General features: G+C 45.2%; 1 protein-coding gene across 1 annotated transcript in view; it reads right to left on the bottom strand.

Moving 5' to 3' along the window:
- The window catches only part of DSCAM (DS cell adhesion molecule), a gene marked incomplete at its 5' end in the record, with an annotated part of 743491 nt that overhangs the window by 30990 nt on the left and 686283 nt on the right, over positions 1-26218 (bottom strand). Inside the window, 5 exons of the mRNA XM_060009865.1 lie at positions 1058-1173; positions 8027-8057; positions 19489-19665; positions 23048-23338; positions 24922-25110. Coding sequence (XP_059865848.1) covers positions 1058-1173; positions 8027-8057; positions 19489-19665; positions 23048-23338; positions 24922-25110 — 804 coding nt within the window. The remainder of the gene's footprint in view (positions 1-1057; positions 1174-8026; positions 8058-19488; positions 19666-23047; positions 23339-24921; positions 25111-26218) is intronic.

Here is a 26218-nt window from a genome sequence, read left to right as displayed (position 1 = left end):
GTCCTGGGACCAAATGCCAGCAAACATCTTCTGGAACAGACACAGAGTGAAGTTCAAAGAGTGGCAGCCTAGGAAACCTGCCTCAGAGTCTGTTTCCATGAGTACTGGGGGGTCCAGCCATACTTCTAAGGTGAGTTCTGGGAAGTAGCCTGTTGATACGGAAGAAGGTGACGCCCAGTCACCAAAGGTGAAATCGGTGGCCAGGTGGGGGACCTGCCCTGGTTTTGCTCCTGTCTGTGCGACCTGCAAGCTACAGAACTTCTCGACGTCCCAGTTCCCAAGTAGAATCTTTTTCCTATGTTGTTTGGGAGGCGTAAGTTAAATGATCCACATACAATGCTTATAAGTATGTGACCTTTAGAGCACTCTTAATAAATGTTAGCTATTCTTCTGATCATTACCGCAGTGGAAATACAAAGTCTTTGATCCTGGAATAAATAGAACCATCTAGACAGGCAGTGTGGACAGCCGACTTCGAGTAGAAAGAGGCTGGAAGGAGTCAGGACACCTGGGTTCTGGGTGGACAGGCCACTGAAGCTCTCCGGGTGTCTTTTGCGATCGTGAAACAGGGGAGCTGGGACTTTTCCAGAGCCCTGTGAAGGATTTTTATGGGGTGCCAGGGGGTGGAGAAAGATGTCCTTTGCAAAGACATTTGTAGAATTTAAAATTTTTCTTTAATAAAGGCCTTCTTGGAGTTGAGGAGGAGCTCATAAAGTGGATTTCCAAGACGGGGTCTTAGTGTACAGCCCTTCTCGGTTTGCTTGATTATAAATGTTGGTTCTTTGGGGTGGTACCAAGAGACTCTCCAGGAGAGACCCAACTCGGGACAGAGTTGGGGTTTTCTCAGGTGAACTCTGTGGTTTACATAAGTTCATTTCCCCCATATTTGCTGGTACTTATTATTCTCCTCAATAACAGTTGTCTACCTTCTAACTTCTTTGCTCATGTAGCATTCAAGATGTCCCCATGTCTAATATTTCCCATGGCTCAGGGTTTGGGCTGAGAGGGCATGGCTGTAGCAGCCACATTGTGTAAGGCGGCAAACAGGACACCTTACCAATGGTCTCCATTGTGTCTCTCTCTTCAATCAAAAGCTGAGCCCTGGGTATGTCAATGTGCATCCTCAGGGTTTGCTGTTGCTTGCTCAACGTGTCTGAAGTCCGGGTATTCTTACTGGGAATAAAAAAGAGGGATGCATTAACAGATTCAGTTCAGTGTTACCCTAGGCCAACATGTGCTTGTACACCAACTTATTATCTAATTATGTGGGGAGGGGAGGGGAAGACACACCAGATAGATTTTTTTTCCTTCATTCAAATGATATTTATTAATATTAAATTTCAGCAGTCAGTTGTGAGGTTCAGAAAATACCAACTGTCAATAAAGATTGGTTCTGCATCTATCAATAGAAACTTTGGACATTCCTATTTCTTGTATAAAAGCCGAATGAAACACACACACAAAAAAACATTCTTAAATCAACAACATTTTCACTTGTCAGCCATGAGATATTCCAACGATGGTAAGGGAGAAAACATGTGTACTGGTCATTCACTGGATGGGGTTTTACTAACAGATTTGTATTATACCTGGAGTCATTTTATTTTTGTTCTAGTAACAAATCATAAACCTTGTTAGCTTCCCTGACATTAGTTTAGTTTTCCGAACCCAATTACATTTTAGAATAGAAAAAAAGCAATTACTATAAGAATTTATCTCAAAATTTGTGTACCAGAAAATTACTCTTAGCGTGAGCTGTCTCCTAACTAAATGGAAATAGGTAGTAAAACTGCATGGTATAATCAAATTCAGTTTCAGCTCACAGCAAAAAAAAAAAAAAAATCTGCATGTTGGACAAAAATACAAAAAAGTCGATAAAAGCTTTAATTAGCAATGCACGTTAGAAAAATGGTTGTTCAATCTTTACAGAATTATAAGAATTGAGTAGATTTAAGAATATTTAAGAATATTTTCTGAAACACCTTCCAGGAAGCAGCAGGCATTCAGATAAGTTAATCAATGTGATAATCTACGGCATCCTTAAATCTAGCTCATTAACTGCCAAAGTCTGTTTTGAGAAAGATTTGCGGAGCCCGGCTCGCTCGGTGTTAATTATATGTAAGGGACAACAATAAAGGTGTTTCCACACTAAAACCTCAAACGCCTTTTGCTCCAAGCAAGCCTCCACCAGGAAGCTCAGAGCTTCCTCATCGGCGAGGATGCATCCACTCTTGAACCATGTGGTTGGGGATGTTAATAATCTGAAGGTCAAGTTCACTCAAGAAGCTGTTTAAACGTTTGCGTTCAGAGGTCCATGTTAATATTCTGAGTATTTTCCAATGTCTCTTTCCTGAGTGTAAACAAAACAGCTCACGGAAATGGCAGCTTTTGAAAGGTGCAGCAGCTCTACCTAGGCCTTGATCTTGAACCAGATTTCTTGCTCTGCAGGTGAGTAACTGGGTTATGCAGCTAGACCATGCTAATTACGCAGAGCCCAAATTCAAATGTTTTGGCCTGAATTTTTTACGTGGTCTATAAATGTTTTTAAATTATTTACTTAACCAAGTTCTTACTTTATTTGTGTGTGTGTGTGTGTGTGTGTGTGTGTGTGTGTGTTTAAAGCAAAAATTCAGATCCTTGCATAAAATGAAGAGCGTTGGTGGCTTGGGGAGCTGCAGTTACGTCAGACAGGCTCTATTTCCACAAAAACATATGGGGAACTACTCCTCTGTGAATATCTGAAAGATCTGTTTCGAAACTTCACTAGGGACCCGAGTTTGTCCTTGCATCAAAAATAGAAGCGTGAGCTAGTTCCCTCTGCTCATCATGAATAGTTATGAGGCAGAGCCCACAGCTGCTCAATGAACAGCGAGGAACCCTGCGCAGCTATACTTAACAGCAAGGGGTCTGCTGTCAGTTTGACACAGGAAGCAAGTGACATCACTGCTGTGCTCCATGGTGATTGACACAAAGACTTAGAATATGATTAAACTTTGTGAACGGGGACAATCAAAGCTGGAGGTAAACGCCCCTCCTCGCGGGACAAAGCTGCAAGCCCTGCAGCTGGAAGGCAAGAAAGTTGCCCCACAAACCTTGAGATTCAGGGGCTTATTTTTCTTCCCTCTCTTTGCACTTGCAGTTTCCTTTGCTTAGGACACACTCCCCCAACGTAGGGCTCCTGTGGCTGCCCCCTCCCCTCTATCATTTCAGAGGAGCCAGTGGAGTCCTGCTGTGGGAACTCCCCATTCTCCATTTAATCTTGTCTCCTCAAAACTTAAAACTCCCTGGCATATGTTTAAGTGAGTTATTTATTAGCCGTCTCTGCCAATGGACTATAAGCGCCTCAAAGGATATTTTCATCTCTTCTGTCCCCTGTATACCCTGAAACTTGGAACGGTATATATCCAAAGTAGGTGCTCAATTAATATTTGTTGCAGGTTGTTGAATGACTAATGTTTGGGCACAATGGGAGCTGAGTCACACCTCCTAGAGCCTTTGCTTTGGGGGCAGTAACACTTTTCTCAATCTAAAAGGGTTATCAGGGCCCAAGGAAATTGTTTCTTTATCTGAATCTGTGCTGCCGTATTTTATTATCTCTTGTTACACGGAAGTTGATTCCCCCAAACTATAATAATTGGCCATCAGAACAGCAGCAAACCTTCAAAAAAAAAAAGAAAAAAGCTATTTAAAGAAACCTCATTTGTAACCTGGAAAAAGATTCTGAATGTTTTCACTGTGGAAGCAAAATTGCATCTTTTATATGATATGGGATCATGCTTAATATATTAGTTATTATTGAAATATAATCATCCGCCATCCATTTGCCATCTGGTTGTCTGATTAAAATGACAGAGAGCTGACCCTGGTTCACAGTGGATGGTGTTTCTGGGCTCAGCCAATAAATTATGTGCAGTTGCTACAACACTTTAAAATCAATATTTCCTTAAGATTTGGGGGATAAAACCCCAAACCAATGACGATTTCTGCATACCATCCCCCTTCCTCCCCAAAATGTAATACGAAGCATCCTGTAAGTACAAAGTAACTGTAAGGACATCAGGATATGTCTCGTTGTAACAGTTGGATGGGCATTTTTCTTTTTTACTATGTGCATAAAAATATAAACATCAAAAAGCTAAATTAACTTGATCTCTCAGTCTGAACCCTTCACTGCTCACAACTAGCTTCCTTACTAATAGTGGTCCTTGGACATTAACCATGTGTGGCTTAGTACGTTACAGCAAGACGGTCTCACCTCTGAGAAGTCTGGTATATTTAAAAAAAAATGTTTTCTTGCCTAATCGCATAAAAGGAAAACCCTTTCTATCTGAGCATGGTGGATGAAGTCTATCAGGAAAACCCTTTCTACCTGAGCATGGTGGATGAAGTCTATCTTCTCTCTCCTCTACGAGGTGACTTGCTTGGGTGAGGTGGATGAGTGTCCCGAAGCATGAGGCCCATCGATGGGAGTGGCAGCCTGTGGGGGACCCCCAGGGGGGCAGGCTCCAGGTTGTCTGTGTTTGTCCTGCAGTTGCACCTGCCTGTCTGGCCCCGGGACAGCTAATCTCACCGAAATACACAGATCTTTCCTTGAGGAGCTTGGGTGGACAATAAATGTTCTATTCACCTAGATCATGGGGTGATAAAGCTAGGAGCAATTTCCAATTGCTGTCTTTAGATAAGGAAAACAGGGCACAGGGAGAGAAAAGGATGTACAGTAAGTCTCCTACCTATGAACCTTCAAGTTGCGAACTTTCAAAGATGTGAACGTGCGTGCCGTCAACGTCAGGCGCGAGTGACATTGCAGCCTGCCCTCCGTCTCCTGTTGCTGACAACCCTTCAGCTCTACCATCTCCCACCTCCTCTCCCTCCTCCAGCCAGTAACTCTTCTTGCCTGTTCACTCAGTGCCAGCCTCTGGATGCCAGCTGTTGAACTGTACTACTGCATTTTTCAAGGTATTGTAAGATTAAAAACGTTTTCTTTATTTTTTTTGTGTTTGTGTATTATTTATGTGAAAAGTATCATAACCTTTTACAGTACAGTACTATATAGCCAATGGTGTTAGTTGGGTCCCTAGGCTAACTTTGCTGGACTTACAAACGAATTGGAGTTACAAACGCACTCTCGGAACAGAACTCGATCGTATGTCGGGGACTTTACTGTACCCCCAAATCACAAAGCCGGCCGGTGGCAGTATTAGGCCTAGAATATAAGTTCATGCTTCTATGTCCCAGCCTGCTCAGTCCTCACCTTCCCAGAGAAACCAGTGACCAAGATCAGGAACAGCAGTTCCGTAGGGCTTCTCTGTACCGAAGGGTCTGACTTGCCTAGACTTCCTGGGCTACATTTGGAATGTGCTTGGCCCTAACCTGACCAGCTAGGGGACAAGGTTTTTTGCTGCTTGGCCTGTTAACCTGCCAAACTTAGATCGAATTGACCCTTCATGAACAAAAACATGGCTTTCTCTTCTAAATTAACCCCATAAAAATTCACCTATTTGAGGAGCTTGGAAATTCTCTTCCTTTTCAATCACTTCCATCCTTTGCAGAAAAGCACCTTAAACACCTTCAGTGGGAGTAATTACCAGTTTTAATGTTCCTAATTTCATGTTGGCAACTGCAAATATCATTCTGATTCCCGCTCTTATCAATAGGTGGTCTTTCCACCACGGTAACTGCCCTATTAACAAAGAAGGAAGAAGACACTTTCTGATGTCTTGCCTGGGGGTCATGACAAGAGGGAGGGAAGGCAGCAGAGAAGCTAATACCACATCACCCTAACGAAACAAATGTTGAACATGTCAGGAAACACGGACCCCGGTGTCACAGGCTTTGGGTAGAGGCATGATTGATGATCCGGGAGTGCACGAAGGAAGTGGCCAGAAGCTATCTGGGAGGACACGCAGCTGCAGGAACCAGGCTGGGGTACAAATCAGGGAGGTGGACCTGGGTGGACACAGGAACAGGGGCCCCTGGGCTGAGCAGGTTACACCCAGTTTAGAGGGGGCGTCGAGCGCAGGTCCAGATACCCGTGATTGTCGAGGCTGTGCCCCGTGTGGCAAAACACTTGCAGGAGAAGTCAGAAAGCCACAGTTTTATGTGAAATGTCTTAATTTTTAAAGGACATCAACAATTTCATATTTTTAAGACTACATTAGAAAATTTACTTTATTAGATAGATAATTATTATAATTCGAATGACTCTGGCTTATTTGCGTTCCAGATATTTTTGTCAGATTTGTTCAATACAAGCGCACATGTGTCTGGCTGCCTTCTATGTGACCACTAGCAAACAAGTACAGACTTGCACAGGAGCATGGACTCAAGGCATTTCATATAGCTTTTCATAATCTTCTCATGCACGTTTAATCTAGTGTGACGGGATTAGATAGGTGGAGACATTTTACAGACCATTTGCATCTCTGAGCTCTACTCTGGGCTCCAGATTCCTGCTACCAGCTATCTGACACCTTCATTGGAGGCTTAAAAAGCATCCCCAACATGACCCTTATAAGTTTTTTTTTTTTTTTGCAGTACGCGGGCCTCTCACTGCTGTGGCCTCTCCTGTTGCGGAGCACAGGCTCCGGACGCGCACGCTCAGCGGCCATGGCTCACGGGCCCAGCCGCTCCGCGGCATGTGGGATCTTCCCGGACCGGGGCACGAACCCGTGTCCCCTGCATCGGCAGGCGGACTCTCAACCACTGCGCCACCAGGGAAGCCCCCTTACAAGCCTTTTCTTTCTGATCCACATCCCCTTCCTCTGCCCTACAAAAAGAAAAAGTCCATACCCTGCATCTATCTTCCTAATCTTGGCAAATGGCACCAATGCTTATCTAATTGCTCACACCAAATATTTCAGAGTCATTCTTGATTCCTTCACATCTGTTACCAACAATTCACACTGTCTTAAAACACAGTATGGACAAACAAAGACATCTGTGGGAAATGTAACCCATGAGCCAACGGTATTCAACCTCTGTCTTAGGTCTTCACACATACTGGTGATATGGGAGAGGACTCTTTGTGAATAACAATAAAGTACTACTCTGATACGCAAAGGTGAGGGAGGAAGTTAAAGCCAACTGTGGTGCTGTAGGGGTTGGGAAGAGACCCTATACTCCATCTCTTTTATCTCCTATGTTAGTCATCCTAAAATGACAACGTCAAGGTCACCATCAGGGTCCCTGACATTTTTCTTTTTGGCCACGCCTTGCGGCTTGTGGGATCTTAGCTCCCCAACCAGGGATCCAACCCCAGGCCTTGGCAGTGAAAGCGCTGAGTCCTAACCACTGGACCGCCAGGAAATTCCCTGACATTTTTCTTATCTGGTTCCTAGACTCTGATTATCCTCTTTTTACTTTTGGTTTAATCATTACAATATAAAGTGCAAAGGTTGGGGTGTCTTGTACAGTTGTGAACATGCACTTACTTATTCTACTCCCCCTAGTCATCCACCTACTCAACAGTTATGAGTGGGGCAACGATAGTGCTGGTTTCTCCTAACATGGTGATGAAATAGGCTGTGACTTCCAAGACCAGACTGAATAGATATTTGCAGCAGAAGGTGGTGGGTGCTCTGGTGGAGGGGTGCTAAAGGGGCAGTGGGAGCTGAAGGCAAGGAGAATCTTCCTTGATCAGGCCATCAATTTTGAACCCATTCCCTTTCATGGATTCCCTTTCACCTGGCTAACTGTTAGGAAGGAAGCTTGACCTCAAAGTGGCATATTTGGTGAAAGCAAAACCAAAGCTACTTACTTAAAATGCACCTCATTATTCTCGGGTTAATGGGAAATGTTCTACTGGTTGAGTCCAGCCAACAAGAAAACTACCTGTGGTGTGCATAACTGCATATTATTTGGTATCTATGTCTCTAACCAAGAATTACATGGATATTTAGGTTCCTAGAATGAAAATTATATGTCAAGTGAAAAATGGGTTATCAATTTCAGACTGTTATTAAAAAAAGAAGTCATCAAAGCAAGTTCTTTTCAACATGATATTTGGGCTGCTAGGTCTTGTTCTTACCTCATGAGCATTTCAGCTAAACTCTTTGCATCTGGGGAAAGAAAGCTGATATTAGTATAAGATAAACAACTCATTAACATTCACTTAAGCATTTGTGACAAATATTCTACAGAATCAGATGACAATAAGGATTTTTAAATGTAATTGTATATCGAAATCATTGCTAATAACCTAAACTTTTATGGATCCCTTGTCTGTTCTAAATGAGACATACACACACACACATACACACACACGCACACACATATATACATATATATGTATACACATATATGCATAAAGGTAGCATAAAAAGATAGGTACAAAAATACTCAGATACCTGCTAAAGGTTATATTACAACCTATTCATTTGCCACTTTCCAAAAACCCAATTTTACTTTCAGAAGTCACAACATTAACACCTTGAAAGTAATTCATTATGTAGTACAAATTCTACTCTTTTTGTTATCAAAATGAAAAAGCTTATAAAAGTCATTATTACAGAGCTATGCATCCCTTTGGTTGATCAAAGAATTGTATAAACAGCATATCACTGTGTCTGGAAACTTAGATGTTTATTTCAAACACAGAAAGAAAGCCTTTCTCTGAAGGCATTATTTACCAAGATCTGGTTACCACCCCTGACAAAAGAAATCCTGCCTAAAAATGCTGTAATTTTTTTTAACCTTTTTGATAGCACTGGTTTGAAATTCTAATTTCCCTTAAAATATAATTTGTTCTTTTTACACATCTTACCTGACAAAAATGAATGTTTCCTTTCTTAGAACACAAAGCCCTTCTTTATGATTTTCTTTCATTGCTCTCTAAAAAGCCTTGATGTTAAGTGCTCAATGAACAGAATTTTCTGGAAATGGATTCAGCTGTCTGTGTGCGTGCCAGGGAAGCGATGCATTTGTTGGAGCATTTTCATCTTTGGGGGCTAACAATTGAATGCAGTCGCTTTTATTTCACGGAGCAGAGTGCTGTAATTGGGAGGTGTGGACTGTCACGGGAAGAGCCACACGTGGGCAGGCACCCCATGAGTCAAAGCTCAGCTTTTCAAGTCAGCCATGCCAGTTCCCACCTCGCAGCGAGGCCCCGGCTTTGCGCACAGATGGGTTCTGTCTGGGAAATGAAATAGCTCCCTTTATCCCACCCACATGGCAAAGCAAAGAAAGCAAAACAACATCTAATTTCTCAGCTCATGGCTTTATATTTATCTGCAAAGACAAAGTAAATATGATGAGCTTCTTCTCTTCCTGAATGATTTAACACTTACAAAGTAAATATACATATACACATATATAAAATGCCAGAAGCTTGGGATTAATTAGTTCTATGTAACAACCAAGCAGTGGCTAGTTCAATACTCTAAAAAAGAGGAAAGATTTCCAAAGAGTAAAACACTGTACTTCAGCTCACAATCTGAAGGAAACTCCTACTCAAACATCTTCAGAATGGACCTGCATTCCTGCCATAATCATCGTTCTTTTTCTATTTCTGAAGTTAATCATCACAGTTTTCTCTTCTATGATTTTTTTTTTCTATCAATGCACCAAGGGATGGCAGCATCCAATGAGTGAGGACAGAGGTCCCTCCAGTACTGATGTGCTCTAACTGCAAATTTTCCACGTCTACAATTAGCAGGCATCTTCATCCACACATTTAGGTGCCCAAAGCCATTTTGGTCTACCCTTCCCTATGCTTGTCATCTTACAGTGGATCCCTTTCTCTTTCTGTCTTAGCTACTATTTCCTCCTTCTGACTCATCTTAAATTGTGAGAAACATTATATTCATGGAAACTCACTTCTTCTGTGAGTTCCCCTTTGAGGAAGCTGAGAGTTGGTGGAGTTTTAAGCACAGTGATGGGGTCTGGATAGCACAGTTGGCATCAAGGACCAGGCGTGAATGTCCTCTGGGGAGTGGGACCGAGTGGACTGCGGTCACAATTAAGCACATGCTAGGAATCTGCATTGCACCGGTTACTTTAGGACTGCTTGCCCATGTCCCCTTACTATCAGTCTGTGTCTGGGAATTACTGTGCCCTCCTTCGGAAACCAGGAAACTGGGATCCGGATACATTCAGTCATTTGCTGCAGCTGAGCAGGAAATCATAACCAATGTCTGTTGGTTCAAACTCTTTTTAACCACTGTCCTCAAAGTCCTTTATACATAGAGGGGGATACATGTCGTATCCTTAGGAACACACAGAGGCACAGACGTCTCATGCCAGCTGACTGAGGACACACCCTGGAGGGCGCTGTGTCAGGCCGGGTGAGTCAGAAAGGATGGAAGACTGCCCACCTTAAAGAAAGTGTGGACTTTAATGGGAAGAGTGCTCCAGGGCACAGAATTAACTTGTGTTGGAATTCTGAGCTCGTTCAGGAAGCAAGGAGTCGGTCAGTTTGACTACAGAGAGAAGTTTCTAGGGGTGGTGGGGAATGCGGATGGTCAAGATGGTCAGGAGCTAAGAAAATGCAACTTTGCATCACTGACCATAATCTGGAAGCTTTTACCTGGGCCAAGCAAGGGGGGAAGTGGGGGAAGGAGGGCAGAGGTGGTGGCCAGTGGGTACAGGTGCCATAAACAGCATTAATCAGACAATGCAGAGTGCCCAGGATGGGGGGCTGGGGGCAGGGGTCTGGTGGAGGGGAGTGGATGACATGATAGTAGACAGAGGGCATCTACAAGAATCAGGGACCTACTGCGTGTGGAGGAGACAGGCAGAGGGACCGTGGGGAGTCCAGGGAAATGGCAAGATTTGGGATATGCAGGGCTGAGTATATGGTAGCACCAGGGACAGAAACAGTTGTCTAGAAGGACTTGGAAGCAGCAATTTGGGTGCAGGCTGAGATGTTTGGCTTCAAACATATTGAGTCCTTTGACATATTAACGTTAAGTTGGGGGACAGATTTGGAATCCAGTGTCCAGCTGGGAGATATGTCAGGGCTGAGATGGGCTCAGGGTCTTCTGTTTATACACGGAGAGGGGAAAGAGAGATGGAATTTTGGACACACTTCTGTTCAGGGGTGAGAAGGGAATCTGGGACAAGTTAAGATAATATATTTAAAGTCATGGAATCATGGTATCCTAAGAGCATTACAGACTTTTCAAATCAGCCTCATAATAAATGTCTGAATCCCTTCCACAGCGCCTTGGACAGAGGTTAAAATGAGCCAAGCCGCTGGATGCTCCACGGATGGAGCGATGCCCTTGCTGCACGTACGGTGCCGACCTCTCTTCCCACTGCTGACCTGCCTTCCACGTCTGTTGATGGCTCCCCACTCAACACATCTCCCCGGGACTCCGGCTCTTTTCTCTCTCCTCAGTTCAATTCTCATTTCCTCACCAGCAGCTCCTTCTCTGGTCTCCCCAACTCCAGACTCAGCCCTCTAAGTGACATCCCCACTGCAGGAAGGACCTGAAACATCCCCACTGCAGGAAGGATGGATCTGAAACACAGCCCTCACTGGGTTGCATCTGTGCTCTGAAACTCTCAAAGGAACCTCCCTACCAACAGGAATCCTCAGCTCAGGGTACAAGCCACCCATGCTGGCCCCAGCGGTCTTTCCAGCTCGGTTGCCTCTTACTTCGGTCCACCAACCCTGTCTCTGAGTTTCCTGCTCTTGCATTTTCTGCCGAGACCCCCGTGACTTTGTTCCTCTGAGGCCCTTGGAGATGGTGCTTTGTCCCCACCCCTCCAGACAGACGTGACTTGCTCTGTACACCCTCCCAAGCCCGGCAGGTGAAGCTGGTGTTCTGGTTCCCTGGGCTTCCAAGGACATCTGCACCCGTCTAACCTCTCTGTATCTGTTCAGCACAGCCTTTGCACCTTTCATTGTAACTTCCTGTTTTCATATTGTCTCTCTATTGGCCCTTTTGCCCTTATCTCCAGGCTCAGCCCAGTCACTGGAACAGTAAAGCCACATACAGTTTTTCCTGAGGATACAATTAATCACAAGAGACACCTTCCTTTTCTTGTGTTGAAATCCCTTGGTGTAATTTCTATCTGGATATAACAACGGCACCTTCTGGAAACGTTGAAAAAACCATTCGAATATTTCCAGGTAGCTGCCATGCCCCAAGCAGCTCGGCTTCAGTGTCGTCTTTTCTAGGTTGAATTCTCTAATTTTCTTGACCACTCCTCAGGTGGCATAATTTCTAGGTAATTCCTTACTTGGGTCTCTCTTTTATGAAAGACATTTCCCCCTTCCTTCCTTCCCTCCCTCCTTCCTTCCTTCCTTCCTCCCTCCCTCCCTCCCTTCCTTCTTTCCCTCCTTCCTTCCTTCCCCACTTCCATCCTTCCTTTCTTCCCTTCCTCTCTCCTTCCCTCTTTTTTCCCTCCCTTACACCCCCCTTCCTTTCTCTTAATCCCCCTCCCCCTTCCTCTCTCCCTTTCTTCCTTTTTTATAATTCTTGTTCCACATTTTCTGGTCTGAATAGTTCTCCTCTTGGTTCACATCAAAGTAAGACAGATGTTGAGTCGTCCTTCTGCTACCTGCCATCTGTTAAGACGAGAACATCATCTCAAGTCATCTTCTTCTTGCCCAACACAGCTCAACAGCCTTTTGTGTTGTCTTGTCACTTTTTTCCACCAATTTCAGCTCAGTCTGAGATGTAGACTTTGTGACACCTTTCCTGAAGCCCCGGCTACTTCTCTGTGCCCATCCTGGGCTTTGTGCTCAGCTCTTCATCTTTCGGGTGGGGAGATGGTGGAGAAATACTACCAGGGTAGCCTAGTGATATTGAAAGATGGAAAAAAGCAGTTTCAAAAAAATAACATGCGCTAGCACTGTGAATGTGCAAAGAGGGCTAGAAGATGATAATGAAAGGAGAATTTGGGGATCAGAAGGTAATTGGTCACCTGCCTTTAGGAGAGCACTTTCATTTGAGTGGTGGGGAGAGCAGTGAGACTGAGGATTTGGGAGCTGGTGAGTAAATAGTTGAGTATCAAAGTAAATAGCTGAGTATCAAAGACTCTTTCAAGAATTCAGTGGGGAAAAGAAATGGAAAGAAGGGCAGCAGAAGATAGGCAAACAAGAAGGAATCCTTTTTTTTTAAACATAGGGGAGGCTGAGTGGTAGCGAATATAGAGATAAAAAATAAATAAACCAAATATTTTTGATGGGCAAATATAAAATTATAAAGTCACTATTGATTCTGTGTTAATATAGCTTTTAATTCTATGTTTCTTCGATACATCTTTTTAAACTAGCTTAATATGGATGTGACAGGCTTTCTTTCTTGAATGTTCCAAAGCTGAAGAAGTTTCACAGGAAGAGAACTGGGTAGACAACAGTGATTTCGGCTCTCCTGCTAATTCTTCCCCAACTGATGTGTGATTTCCAAGTTCCCTTCAGTTTTCATGTCAGCAAAATAGAGCATAACAGTGTCAAGTTTATTTGCACCTATCTGCACAGCTATTAAGACACTAAAGCAAGATAGGGCATAGTAAAGCCTTATGGAAAAGGAAGAAGAGAGAAAGCATGGAAAGTGCTAGCACTCTGTCAATTAATACACGGTTCAGTCAGTTCTTGGGAAGAGGCACCTCAGCTGGATGAAGAGCCTCGCAGCGTGGTCTCCCGGGTTCCGTGTTCTTTGTGGACCATCGCTCCTGTGGGGTCTGTACGTGGCATGAGGGGTTCTTATTAACACGGCAGCACGGGCCTCCAACATTGCAGCTGTGGCAGTCCTGAGTGCATACGCTAATGTTTCTTTAAAAAGGAGGACTCTCCTTCATCCACATCGTTACATTTTCATCTCCGAAGAAGTTCTAGTTAAGTGAAGGGCATCTGCTTTGGTTCATACCTCTGCTGAGCAGTCACTAGCACACACCCACAAAAACGTAAAAACCAACTTGCCGGCAGCAGATTTCCCCCTGCTTTACCATCTCTCAAAAGCCCTCATCGGCAAGCTCCCTCGCAGCAATGCCTGCTTTCTGTGGGATTTAAAGGGGTCTCATAAAGTAGCTGTATTCCTAAGGGCTATAAAACCTGCAGTTACATTTTTACAAGGTCGCAAAGAGGACTCCCAGTCATCAGCTCAAATGAAAGCTGATTCCAAAACCATGACAAAATATATAGCCCAGAAAGAAAACCGTACAGACTCGCCATCTCAGAAAGTTGCAAATACAAACACGGACGAGACAGAGCACGTGGGCAGAGGGCAAAGCCCAGGGTGACCCCAACTCTCCCCATCCTTCTCCTGCCCCCCCCACCCCGTCCCTCGCTCCACGGCTGCACTTGGCCTGGCCCTGCTGCCATCCCACTGTTCCTTTGTTTCCCCGCTCTCAGATACAGAAACCCCTTTTTAAAAATTTAGTTCTGCCATAACACATTTGAAGTTTTGAAAGGACAAGTTTTTTAAAATGAAGGTCAAAAGGAAAAATGAGAGGAAGGAAGGAAGAAAACGCAAAGCCGAGGACTAAAGTTTCAGAGTAGAGGCTTCTGATCCCATCTAAGCCCCAAACTGGGCATTTATTAGCTAGGTAATGAAGTCTCTGGGGGTGCCCACCTCCCACCCCTTCACTATGGAGCACCGGGGACCCTTTGCCTACGTAGGACTCAATGCATCAGTGCCACGACCATCTTTACGCAAGCCTACCTTGAGTCCGAGGTCTTTGCGCTCCTAGATGCACACCTTTCCTCCTTTACATTATTAAAGTTCAAGCTAAGCTTTGGTCTTACAGATGAGGAGAGATTTAGCTCATTTGCAGGGCAGATTAATGGAATATTGAACAGTCGTGGCCCACCCCTTCAGCTGTGCCTGTGGAGGGCTCCAAGGCCATGTTCTCTCCGAGAACGGCCTCCTGGAACTAATGGGCCTTAGAGTGTTAATGCACTTTAAAGCAAGCTTAAAGTAATAAGTAGGCTTCTGTTCAAGGAAAGAAGGCCATTCTGCCACAGAAACATGGTCAAGTTTATGTCATACACTGATTTTTATCTTTAGCTTCTTTGAAGTCTTGGAAGTAGCTTTTTGGCTTGACGCTGCCAGTTGACCCATACAGGTTGGTGCTTTGCACCCTCTTGGGTAAACTCATACTAGAGGGGGAAGCTTTTAGTGATCCTGGACCTGTTTGCTTTACATGGGAATCAAAGTTTTATAAGGTTGTGTCTGCTGGGATCATGGTGATTTATTTTATAACCTTGCACTTCAAAGGATCTAGCGGTGGGGGAAAATCAGGGCATGACTTAAAGCAAAATGTGGCTTCTGAACTCCTGGATAAGGTTACAGATTTTAAAAAAAATGTAGCACTTGAAGACAATTTAGACTTTAGGAGGTCACTAGGCTCTAAAATTAGTCAAGCGCTCAGGAAGGAAGAATATAGGTTGGCTAAATTGCTTGAGTCCCATTTTCTTTCCTTTTTTTTTTTTTGGATTTTTACATAAAAGCACATTTACCTATGGTGCATTCACTAGGTTGCTTGTCTATACGGTGAAACATACCTGCTTAAAAACATTGAGTAGCATCTAGCAATCAAACAAGGTCTATGACAGGGAGTTGATCTTACAGTGTTCGTTAGGGACCCTACAGTATTTTCCTATAATCCAGATTTATTTCCAGTTTTGATCCTGATCAGTGGTTGCTCAGGTAACTTTGACATATTATTAGAAATGTCCTTATTTTACACTATAAAATATTGTACGAAGCCATTCAATCTGTAAATATATTTGAACTGATTCTAACCCAGGGATAGGATCTGTGCCTTATGTGGGTCAGGTAGTAACTGGATGATTCTACTTATGAACTCTGTGTAATAGATAGGCACCTACTACCGTAAACTCTGTGGCTGTGCTTTTTTTTCATGAGAGAATTGGAAACATTTTGTGTTATTAATTAACATAACATTTCAAGGGCCCTTCAGGCCTAAAAGACAAAGATCTTTTGGGGGCAAAGTCTGGCCTTTCACTGATTCCCCCTTAACAGCCCTAGTCACTTGCTCTGCCCTTTTATGACACAGTTTTCAATGTTAAAGAAAGATGAGTCTGTCCCTTGAAAGCCTTTGCTGACCATTCTGGGACAGAATCTTAGTAACCTTCTTTTCTCTCTAGGACCTAGCCAAAATCTTGTGATCAAATAGAAATGGTTTAATAAGAAAATTTTACTGTTGGTTTTAAAAAATGTTACACCTGGCATGTGGTAGATAATCAATGAAGGTGTGTTGAATTAAATATTTCAGTGCATCCAAAGTAAAACTTGCCATTTGGAAGGCAATGGAATTAGGTGTCCGATCATTTTGCCTTCTTGCTTCCCTCTTGTCAGACTCTTGATTTGGAAGCTTTTATTAAGCACGTAAAATGCAAGACTGCAGATACCTTTGTGCCCTGCAAGCTACTTCTCTGGAATACTTTGCTTCTCAGCATCTCCCGTGAATACATCTTCTTTTCCACAGCATTTATTTTCGTCCCACTGAAACCTTTGTGCTGGCTCTATCTCTTTTCTGGCACAAAGAAAACAAAACCATTTCCGGGGAATGAAAGGCTGGACTCGCTAATGTGATGTATTGCTTTCCTTATGAAGACCAGCTACAAAATAGTGGTGTCAAATGGCAGACATGCGGACAATAAAAATGCCAGCCCAGGATATTTTCTGGACAGAATCCTTGCAAAGCAATAACTAAATTACAAGGGACTATTAAGAACAAAAAGGAAGGATGTCGCACCTGCCATCAGTCTAACTCAAATGCACCAGGAAGAGTCAGCAACATCTTTAGCATCTTTTCCTTACTCTTGGCAAAGCAGAACGAAGTTGAGGTGCTTAAGTCATAAGTAGAAGAGGAAAATCAAACAATAGTTTGGGAGGTAAAAGTAAGCAACAGGGACCAGGGGCAAAAAGAAAAGGTGAATGTGGGAGAGGGTGGAAGATGCTGGGAAGGATTTCCTCAATGTTTAACCCATTTGCTGCCAAACCCTTGTCATCAAATAGAAATGATGGATGAGAAAATGTTACCATTGATTTTTAAGAATGTTATATGGACAATTCATAGCCCTCTAGGTGCAGCCAGGTAGACATGGCTGTCTAAATGCAACAAAAACACGCCACCCTGGTCCCTCTATAATGATGTCCCCAAAGTCCACACAATGGGTTTCTGTTTTCGGTGAAAGAGGGGTTATAAAAATAAAGTCCTTTTGGTATTTTATTTATTTATTTATTTTTGCGGTACTCGGGCCTCGCTCCGAGGCATGTGGGATCTTCCCAGACTGGGGCACGAACCCGCGCCCCCTTCATCGGCAGGCGGACTCCCAACCACCGCACCACCAGGGAAGCCCCCTTTTGTTATTTTAATGACAAACACTTGTGAATGGAATCCAGCACAGCTCACCTGATATTGAATTTCTCAATAGATTAGAACATTATGTTTTTGTAGTGCTGTTTTCTGTAGCTCTTGAATGCCGCCCCCCTTTCCTCCCTAGTTGTGATGAATCGCCTCCTCTTTTGTGCTTAGGTAGGATTTGTTTGTTTTAGCATTCGTGACATTTTGGCTCTTTTCCTGGTACATGCCTGTGCGTCTGCCTCATACACTAAACCAAAAGTTCAGAAGGCTCTTTCTTTTCATCTTGTACATCGAGCACCTAGCACGGCCCTTAGGATATAGGATTCACTCAAGAGAATCCGCAAAATTAAAAGGTAAGTGGAGAATGTGATTTAGAAAGAATATTTCAATGAGATTGACGGTTCATCTGAATTATTGGGCTACAGAAGGTGTAAACGGAAGAACTATTAAATTGTGCAGATGGAGTGCCATGTATTTCAAATATTTTAATTTGTTGGCCAACTAGAAGCACATTGATAGTAAAATGGGTTAGAGTCCCATCAAAAGGAGTGCTCTGGCTACCTGAAGACAGGTGAAAATATCCCCATGTTCTGCTGTTCTAACTGGACTACAGTCAAATCAAGCATTTACACAAGTGGTCAATGCTTTCCAAGTCTACCAGCCAGGCTTGGGGATATCCCAGATATAGTATAAGGACAGTGCTTCCAGGCCTGTTCCTCAAATGCAACTTTGAAGAATACATGGGATGTTGCATACTCCTCACTGCACTGATACTAAAATGCAGGCAGCTTATATATACATTTTACCAAGAAGAGACTTGGTTAAATACCCTGACAGGTAAAGGGGAGGGACTCAGAGCACTGTCCTGCACAGGGCTTTGCATAGGAAAGAACTCATTGGCCTCACACTGCACAGCCAGGGCAGGTAGGGCTGTTGGCCAGAAGCTGGAAGAGCCCTGTTGCACAGAATCTATAGAGCCAGACATGGGAACAACGGTGCTGCTGACAAAGGCTCCCATCAGGTCCAAGATCTCATCTTCCATTCTTTCCTTTTTTTTCTTAGTTAAAACGAAACTCTTACACCAAGCTTCAGCTCCGATTTCTAATTCAGCAAAGTGTGTGTTTTCTGCCTCACAACGCTTTCCCAGGACTATAAGCCTTCAATTTCCATTTCCCGGCAATAAAATAGTTCTCATTTCCAGAACAAATCTGGAAGGTCTTTTTAAAGGATACTCTGAGAAAACCATAATTCGAAAAGAGTCATGTATCACAATGTTCATTGCAGCTCTATTTACAATAGGCAGGACATGGAAGCAACCTAAGTGCCCATCGACAGATGAATGGATAAAGAAGATGTGGCACATATATACAATGGAATATTACTCAGCCACAAAAAGAAATGAAATTGAGTTATTTGTAGTGAGGTGGATGGACCTAGAGTCTGTCATACAGAGTGAAGTAAGTCAGAAAGAGAAAAACAAATACCGTATGCTAACACATATATATGAATCTAAAAAAAGAAAAAAAAAGGTTCTGAAGAATCTAGGGCCAGGACGGGAATAAAGACACAGACGTAGAGAATAGACTTGAGGACACAGGGAGGGGGAAGGGTAAGCTGGGATGAAGTGAGAGAGTGGCACTGACATATATACACTACCAAATGTAAGATAGATAGCTAGTGGAAAGCAGCCGCATAGCACAGGGAGATCAGCTCGGTGCTTTGTGACCACCTAGAGGGGTGGGATAGGGAGGGTGGGAGGGAGATGCAAGAGGGAGGAGATATGGGGATATATGTATATGTACAGCTGGTTCACTTTGCGATACAGCAGAAACTAACACACCATTGTAGCAATTATACTCCAATAAAGATGTTAAAATAAAATAAAAATAAAGGAGGCCGTAACTCGTGGCCTTGCTGCGGCGGCTCAACATTAAAGAGTGGGGTTGGCAAACCCTCGTGAAAGTCATTCTCTTTGCCTGCCTTGCTGGAGACGTGAAAGAGGTTGGCTCTCACTCAATTTTTGAGTCGTAACATTTGCATGACTTGCGTGTGAGGCCCCTCCGTCCTGCTGACGGCACATCACAGGTCACAGAACCAGGCGGCGTGGGGAACCTGGCGCAGAGAGGGTAAGGCACTCCGCGGGGCCGATTCCCTCCCAGCCAGCTGTCTGTCCTGCTTTGCGGGGGGGACGGCCGAGCCTCCACTCACCTCTCAGCCTCTTCAGCCTCTGCTCCCGTCTCCTCCTCCGAACCACCAGCAGGAGTACGAACAGCAGGAGCAAGCCCACCAGGATACAGGAGATGGTCACCAGCATCTTGAGCCCTTCATTGGTCGCCAGCCCTTCATCGCTTTGGACAACTGACTTAATGAGTGGAGGGACTGTACCTGAAAGCAGGGCCATGATGTTAGGCGGCAGTTAATGGCGACAGCATGGCCGAGTTTTTAGGGATGACGGGTTACCAGAACCGCGCGAGTGAGCGAGGGCGTCCGCGGTGATGGGGATGAGAGGAAGGCTCCCTCTAAGTCCTCGTTCATTCCTTTCCTGGCTCGCTCCCCTCCTACGCTTACTCTACGGAACGTCGAACCAGAGTGTGCGCGAAGGGCAGAGCACCTCGTTTTTTGGAAAGGGACTCCATTTGGCAACGTACTGCTGGGTGCAGACACTTGAAAGCATAAGGTCCAGGCTGGGCGCTTAAAAGAGCCACACGCACTTCCGTGGAGTTGAGTGTCACCCAGAGCCCAATTGAGAGGGGCTGTTTGAAAAGCTGCATGTCAGAGAAGGAACAATGGGTTTGGCAAGTGGACAGAAGGGAGTCTGTGGGGAGACGGTACCAGACGAGCCTGCTTAAAGGAGCTTAAAATCTCTTTCTGTTTGGTTATTCACTTGCTCTCTATCACGGGTGTAAGGCCAAATTTACTTTTAAAACTATTTCCGGGTATAAGAGTAAAACCAACTCTTCAAAGGGGAGCCATCCAAGTCTCTAAAGCAAAAGCTACTTATTGGCCCACGTAAAGCTCTGAAGTTCAGATTATTTAGAATTACAAGGAAACACCTGCGTAGACTGAACTCTGAGCTGCCTTAAGCTGCCTCTGCTCAGAGGCTTAATACAATGGCTGCAGAAATTCAAACACAGGCGTCCACATTTTATGGGGCCTGCGTTTGGGCACCGACCATTATGTAAGATGCTCCAGTCCACTGTATTTTCCATGTAAGACAAGGACCAGGAAGTCAGTGATTCAGGAAAAATAATGCAAAAATAATACAATTTCCCTCTGAGCAAAAAGAGTCTTGTCCTGCATTTAGTGAGTAGAGCAGGGACAATAGAATGACGGGCCCCTTTGCTATCTGCTAAGGCCAAGAAGATCATTCTTCCAACTTGACATAGAGTGTTTTGGCTGCAAACCCAAGTCTGCAAATGCTCAGAACCCACATGAGAGGCACGTAGGGGATGCAGGTGAGGATGGGCCTGCAAAACCAAGATGACACAGGACCAGTGGAAACATTTGGCTCAGGAAATGGCAGAAGAAAGAGTCAAATAAAGCCACGGGCGAATCTGAAATCTGACTGGTATTGATAGATATAAAGCTAATGGTCAACGTTTGTTGTTCCTAAAATGAAAAAAGTTCTTCAGGCAGAAGTGACAAAAAGGATATTAAAGCTTTATATCCACAAGCTTAGTTCAAAAAAAAAAGAAACCTTTTTTCAAGGAAAATATACATATGTATTCTTATTTCTAGTGTAATAGGATTATTTCAGATTTCAGAAAATTTTAAATGTAGCTCCCAGGACTTTTTCGTGATTTAATCTAAGATCTTGGATAAAGTGAGAATATTTCTTTTAGAAGACAAACATTTAAGATCTGCAGAGCACTTTGAAAGTAAGAATGACAGTTTCAAATGTCGCACGCGAGTGGTTTCTAATTAAATGATTAGCTGTGAACCTATCACGGACGTGCACCTTGAAGCCGCGTGCTCTGGACCACACAGATTACAAAGAAGCTGGGCACCAGAGCGTGATGGCCGTAAGGCAATTAATGGACGTCAATCATCTAAAGTAAGAAATATACTTCCTGCCCAAGTGTGTTCCCTGCTAGCAAAGGGCTTTGGGGAGCCCTTACATGCTAGGGAAAATGGTCAGTGTTGAAGTCCTTTCTTTTGTCAGATCAAAGAATGAAACCGTGTGGGAGGAGAAAGCAAGTTGTCCACACTGCTCTGCAGTGGCTCGTGCTCTGTGATGGGACCTCTTGGAGTGAAGTCGCTTGTGATTGAGGCTAGAAGGTTAGAGAGACGTGGCCCACGAGGATCAGAGCTTTTGAGGAGAAGCCTCACTGTCCGGGAGCTGGTCCAGGTGCCTCAGGAGCTGCGGGGCCCAGGCTGGTGTAACCAGCACCAGGACTCCCACCTTGGCACCTTCCTGCCTTCACCCCACCCAGGCTCTAAATGCTGTGGGCGAGCCTGGGCTCTGGCTGAGGAGGGATCTGTGGGGAGACGACCTTGGTGGGAGACTCAGGGGTGGGTTTACAGTGTGCCAGGGTGGGAGGAACAAGCCCTCGGCTGGCCAGGACAGTCCAGGAGAAAATGGCGAAGGGAGGAGCCACGCCTACAACACCTCTGGAGCATCCTTTGGTCGTGTCCGAGGGTCCTTGGGTTTACGTACACTCTTTTCTTAGAACAGGATAACCTGCACTTCAGGGAAGTTCCTGCCAGAGTATTGATGAAGCGAGATCCCAAGTGCACGTAAGCAGAGGAGCGAACACCCCTCAGCCTGACTAGCGAAGAATAGAGTATTAGGGTATTAGCTCTGGCGCAGACTTTCTGGGTAAGTCATCAGCACTGTGGTCCGGCCCGACAGGTGCACACTGGACAGGGTCTCTGAGGGAGCTAAGCCCGGAGCTCCAAACTGTCTGATGAATGGCGGCCAGTTTTACCCTGTGATCACAGCACCTAATTCAACCCTGCCTTTCCCCGAGTGAAAATCACTGCAAGGCTGCAGAAATCAGCATCAACTTGCTGCCAGTTAGGACTTTCTGAAGTTTCCTGACTGCAGAGCGGTCAATGTCACGCCACCCTTTAGCTTCACTGGGCTTGGCATTTGTTCAACATCAAGAAATGGCCCTTATACTAGTTGGAGCAAAAAAGGATGAAAATTTCTATCACTTATTTTCAGTCAACTAAACGTCACAAGATACCTCACCTGGTTTTCAGAAAGCGCATGCCAATTGCATGCATGTGTGCATATATGTGTGTGTGTGTGTGTGTCTACTAACATCCCATGACATTATTGTATTTCCATCAGTGCCTCTATTTCTGCTCAGAGACTAACATAAGCTCCTTTACTGATGGAAGACTGTTTTTGCACATGCAGTTGAAGGGCTAAATGAGAGCAAAAAAGAAAGCTGTTATGTGGATTGGGATGGGGTGGGAGGAGGGGAGGGAGACAACAAAAGCAATGTTAGCTCACAGTCATGACCAAGCACACAACCACGTGGCACAGAAGCCTTCAGCCCCAGGAGAGGTCACTCCTGCCCCGAGACTCCCTAACGAGCTGCCTGCGGGCCCTCCGTCCCTCCTTCCTGGAACACAGCCAAGGTCACGTGGGTACCTGGTCTAGGGAGCCCTGGGGGCAGCAGACTGAAAGGCCCCAAAGCCTAAGGGGATCGGCGGGCTCGAGCCCCACTGTGCCGAGGATGGATGTCAGATGGGGGAGGGACGGCGAGCACGGGCACACATCCCGAGACGCAGAAGGGAGGCCAGCCGGCCAGCTTACTGCCGTCGTAGTTGAGCGTGGCGAAGTTGGCCTGCTTCTCGGCACAGCCAGCGCTGTTGCACACCCTCATCTGCAGCTCATACCACGTGGCTTCCTGCAGGTCGTACAGGATGTACGACTTGGAGAGAGAGGTCCGCTGAGCCGTGGTCCAGACCGTGGTCCCGAAGGGTCTGTACTCGAGTGTGAAGGAGGTGATGGGGCAGCCGCCGTCATTCCAGCCGATGAGGTTCAGCCTCACGCGTGTGGTGTTGATGCTGGCGAAGAGTTCCTGCTCCTTCGAGAACTGGGGCTCTGCGGGAGAGGGCACAGGGGCGTCAGCCACGGGGCACAGGAGTGAAGGCCACCAGGGTCGTCCCACGTTTCCCTTGGGCTGCTTTCGCCACAGGCGAGGGGCTCAGTCCAAGTCTGGGTCATGGGCTGCTGCTTGTCCACTATTTATAGGGATCTTACGGACCCATGTTCCCCAGGTGTGAAGGGGAACTCTGGGTGGGTAGAGGTTGTTTTTGTGAATCTTAGCGTTAGTACCCTGAAGAACAAAGCTATTCTTATGTATGCGCTTCCTTGAATGTTTTTTTTTTTTTAAGTTGAGAATTATGTTTTATTTGGTAGACAAAACTGAGAACTTAAGCCCAGGATGCAGCCTCCTGGGTAGCTCTGAGGGACTGACCCTCCTTGAGTGGTTTTGAAGGAACCACTGTGATGTGCTGGGCTGACCCGTGTCCATTCAGGGACCTGACTCAAGAGAAGTCAGACTTGGATTTGGGAAGTACTCACGGGCATCCTTGCTATCCAAGTGGCTCACACTGGAGCCCAGGGACCCAGTGGGTATATTTCTGCATAAATCAACCCCTCATCATCTGAACCCTGGTACACGTTATCCAAAACTCAGGTGTCGCACCCAAATAACGCCTTTACTTTCGAATCTCTCGCTCTCCTGCCATCCCGTCCACACCACTGAATGAGAGTCAGCAGTGAGGAAACCTACGAAGACCCTCTCTCCGCCCCCTCACGTGCACTCACGTGCAGCCATGTCCCTCCCTCCTGCTGGTGTTTCTGAGCTGCAAATTTCACCCCTGAACATCACTGCCCTGGGGTTCGCCTCCCTGAAGGTCCATTTTCAGAGGAAAAACCAACACACACTCAAGGTTCACAGTCTACCCTGGTGACTTCTCACCTGGAAGGTGGGGCCTGTGAGACAATGTGACAGTTATAGGTGGAAGGGGGTGAGGTGACTAAGGGAGAAGGCCACCCCAGAAGAAGGTGAGAGGGCAAAGAGCACATTTCATGGCTACTCAGCCTGGGAACTTTCTGTCGGCACCAAAGCCCTTGATTTTCAAATGACACTCTTTTTTTAATATATTTATTTATTTTTATTGAAGTATAGTTGATGTACAATGTTGTGCTAGTTTCAGGTGTACAGCAAAGTGATTCAGTTATACATATATAATCTATCTATTATTTTTCAGATTCTTTTCCCTTATAGGGTATTACAAAATATTGAGTAGAGTTCCCGGTGCTCTACAGTAGGGCCTTGTTGATTATCTATTCTGTGTACAGTTGTGTGTGTATCTGTTCATCCCAAACACCTAATTTATCTCTCCTGCTCACTTTTCCCCTTTGGGAACCATAAGTCTGTTTTCTATATCTGCGGACACTCTTCCTTTAAACTGCAAATGAAATAATGAAAAGAGAGACCAGAATATTCTATATGGACTGGCCATCTCTTTCAATACCCTGTAACACTGCCAAACCCATCTGGGGAATAACAAAGTTCAAACTCACAAACGTGTAAATGTATGATGCATCTTTTCTGATCCCAGTCTCCCCTTTGATTTGGAAAACAGGAAATCTAGAAACTAAGAAGGCTTACATACCTTTTCCTAATGTTTTCGCTTCTATGATTTCACTTATGCGCCCGGGTCCCACTCCATTTTGTGCAGTAAGAGTGAACTTGTACCAAGTCCCACATTTCAGATTTTCCAGGCGGTAAGAACGTTCGCTTGGGCTGATGGGAAAACTTCCCCACTGCTCACTGTTATCCTCAGAGTACTGCAATATGTAACCTTCAGAAAACAAGAAATATTCCGAAGAGCGTTATTTGCTTTCTATCAGAAGTTTGCACCCTGCATGGGATACGTTCTCAGAATTTGCACATCTCTGGAAGGGAACACCTGAGCTCTTGCTGACTCCAGGAAACTGAACCCAGGCTGGGAGAAGTACTGTGATGATATATTGATTATGAGGTATTTAGGCCACGCCAGACGTTACTACGGTGGGATTGCTGGATAGTGTGATGAAGATAAAACCACTTTCTGCCCATTCCCTTTAAAAGGTGTAACTGGGCAGCAGGGAATGGATACTGAATCTCTAAATATCTGACCTTACGAGCACACGTGCCGAATGCCTGGGGATGGGCATGGTCTGAAGCTGGGTTCTTTTTAAGAGAACCAAAGCTCTGGAAAAGGGGTAAGTTATCAGCGGAGGTAGGAATCTCCTCAGCCATGCCCTCCCAGTCCACAATGACTGTGCCAGGCATTGTCCACAGCCCGTTACTCACATCACCTCGCGTAACCCTGTGGATTAGTAATTATGATCTCCGCAGTGCTGACGAAGAGACTGAGGTCCGGAGAGGTTAGGTGACCGCTCTAGGGTCTTATAAGCAAGATTCAAATCCTATCGCCAGAATCTGAAGCCTGCACTCCTGTGATCACGGAGACATCCCTCCCTGTTATGCCTTCATCCCTGTCACCCCAGCCGCCTTCCTGGGGAAAATGTATCCTGTCTGCTCTGTCCTTGTCTCCTAAATGTTCACATCCAGGCAGCCCAGGACTGGCCTGCCTGATGCATGGTGTCCTTACACCAGCACACTGGCATCCTCCCTCCTGCCCATGGAATTCCATTTCTGACACCAGTGACGAAAGCACATCTCACCCCCACGCTACAGAGCCTCTGAACCCCCAGCTGGTAGCAGTCAGTGTTTTCCATGTGCCTCTCATGAGATCACCCATCTCTGATGCCCTCCTTCTGCAGCCACGGTCAGTACCATCCCACTGGCTTCCTCCTTCCCTCCCCGCCGGCCCCCTGCAGCCTTGGGGTCCCTCCTCCCTCCTCAGCCTCGTTTTCCCTTCTGTGTTCCCGACCTGCAGTCCTGACAGCCCTCTCACCGCCTGA

The sequence above is a fragment of the Delphinus delphis genome, chromosome 4 (genome assembly GCF_949987515.2).
Source record: "Delphinus delphis chromosome 4, mDelDel1.2, whole genome shotgun sequence".
NCBI classification, from domain to species: Eukaryota; Metazoa; Chordata; class Mammalia; order Artiodactyla; family Delphinidae; genus Delphinus; species Delphinus delphis.
The sequence above is the reverse complement of the archived record's forward strand: the minus strand, read 5'-3'. Positions and strand labels throughout refer to the sequence as shown.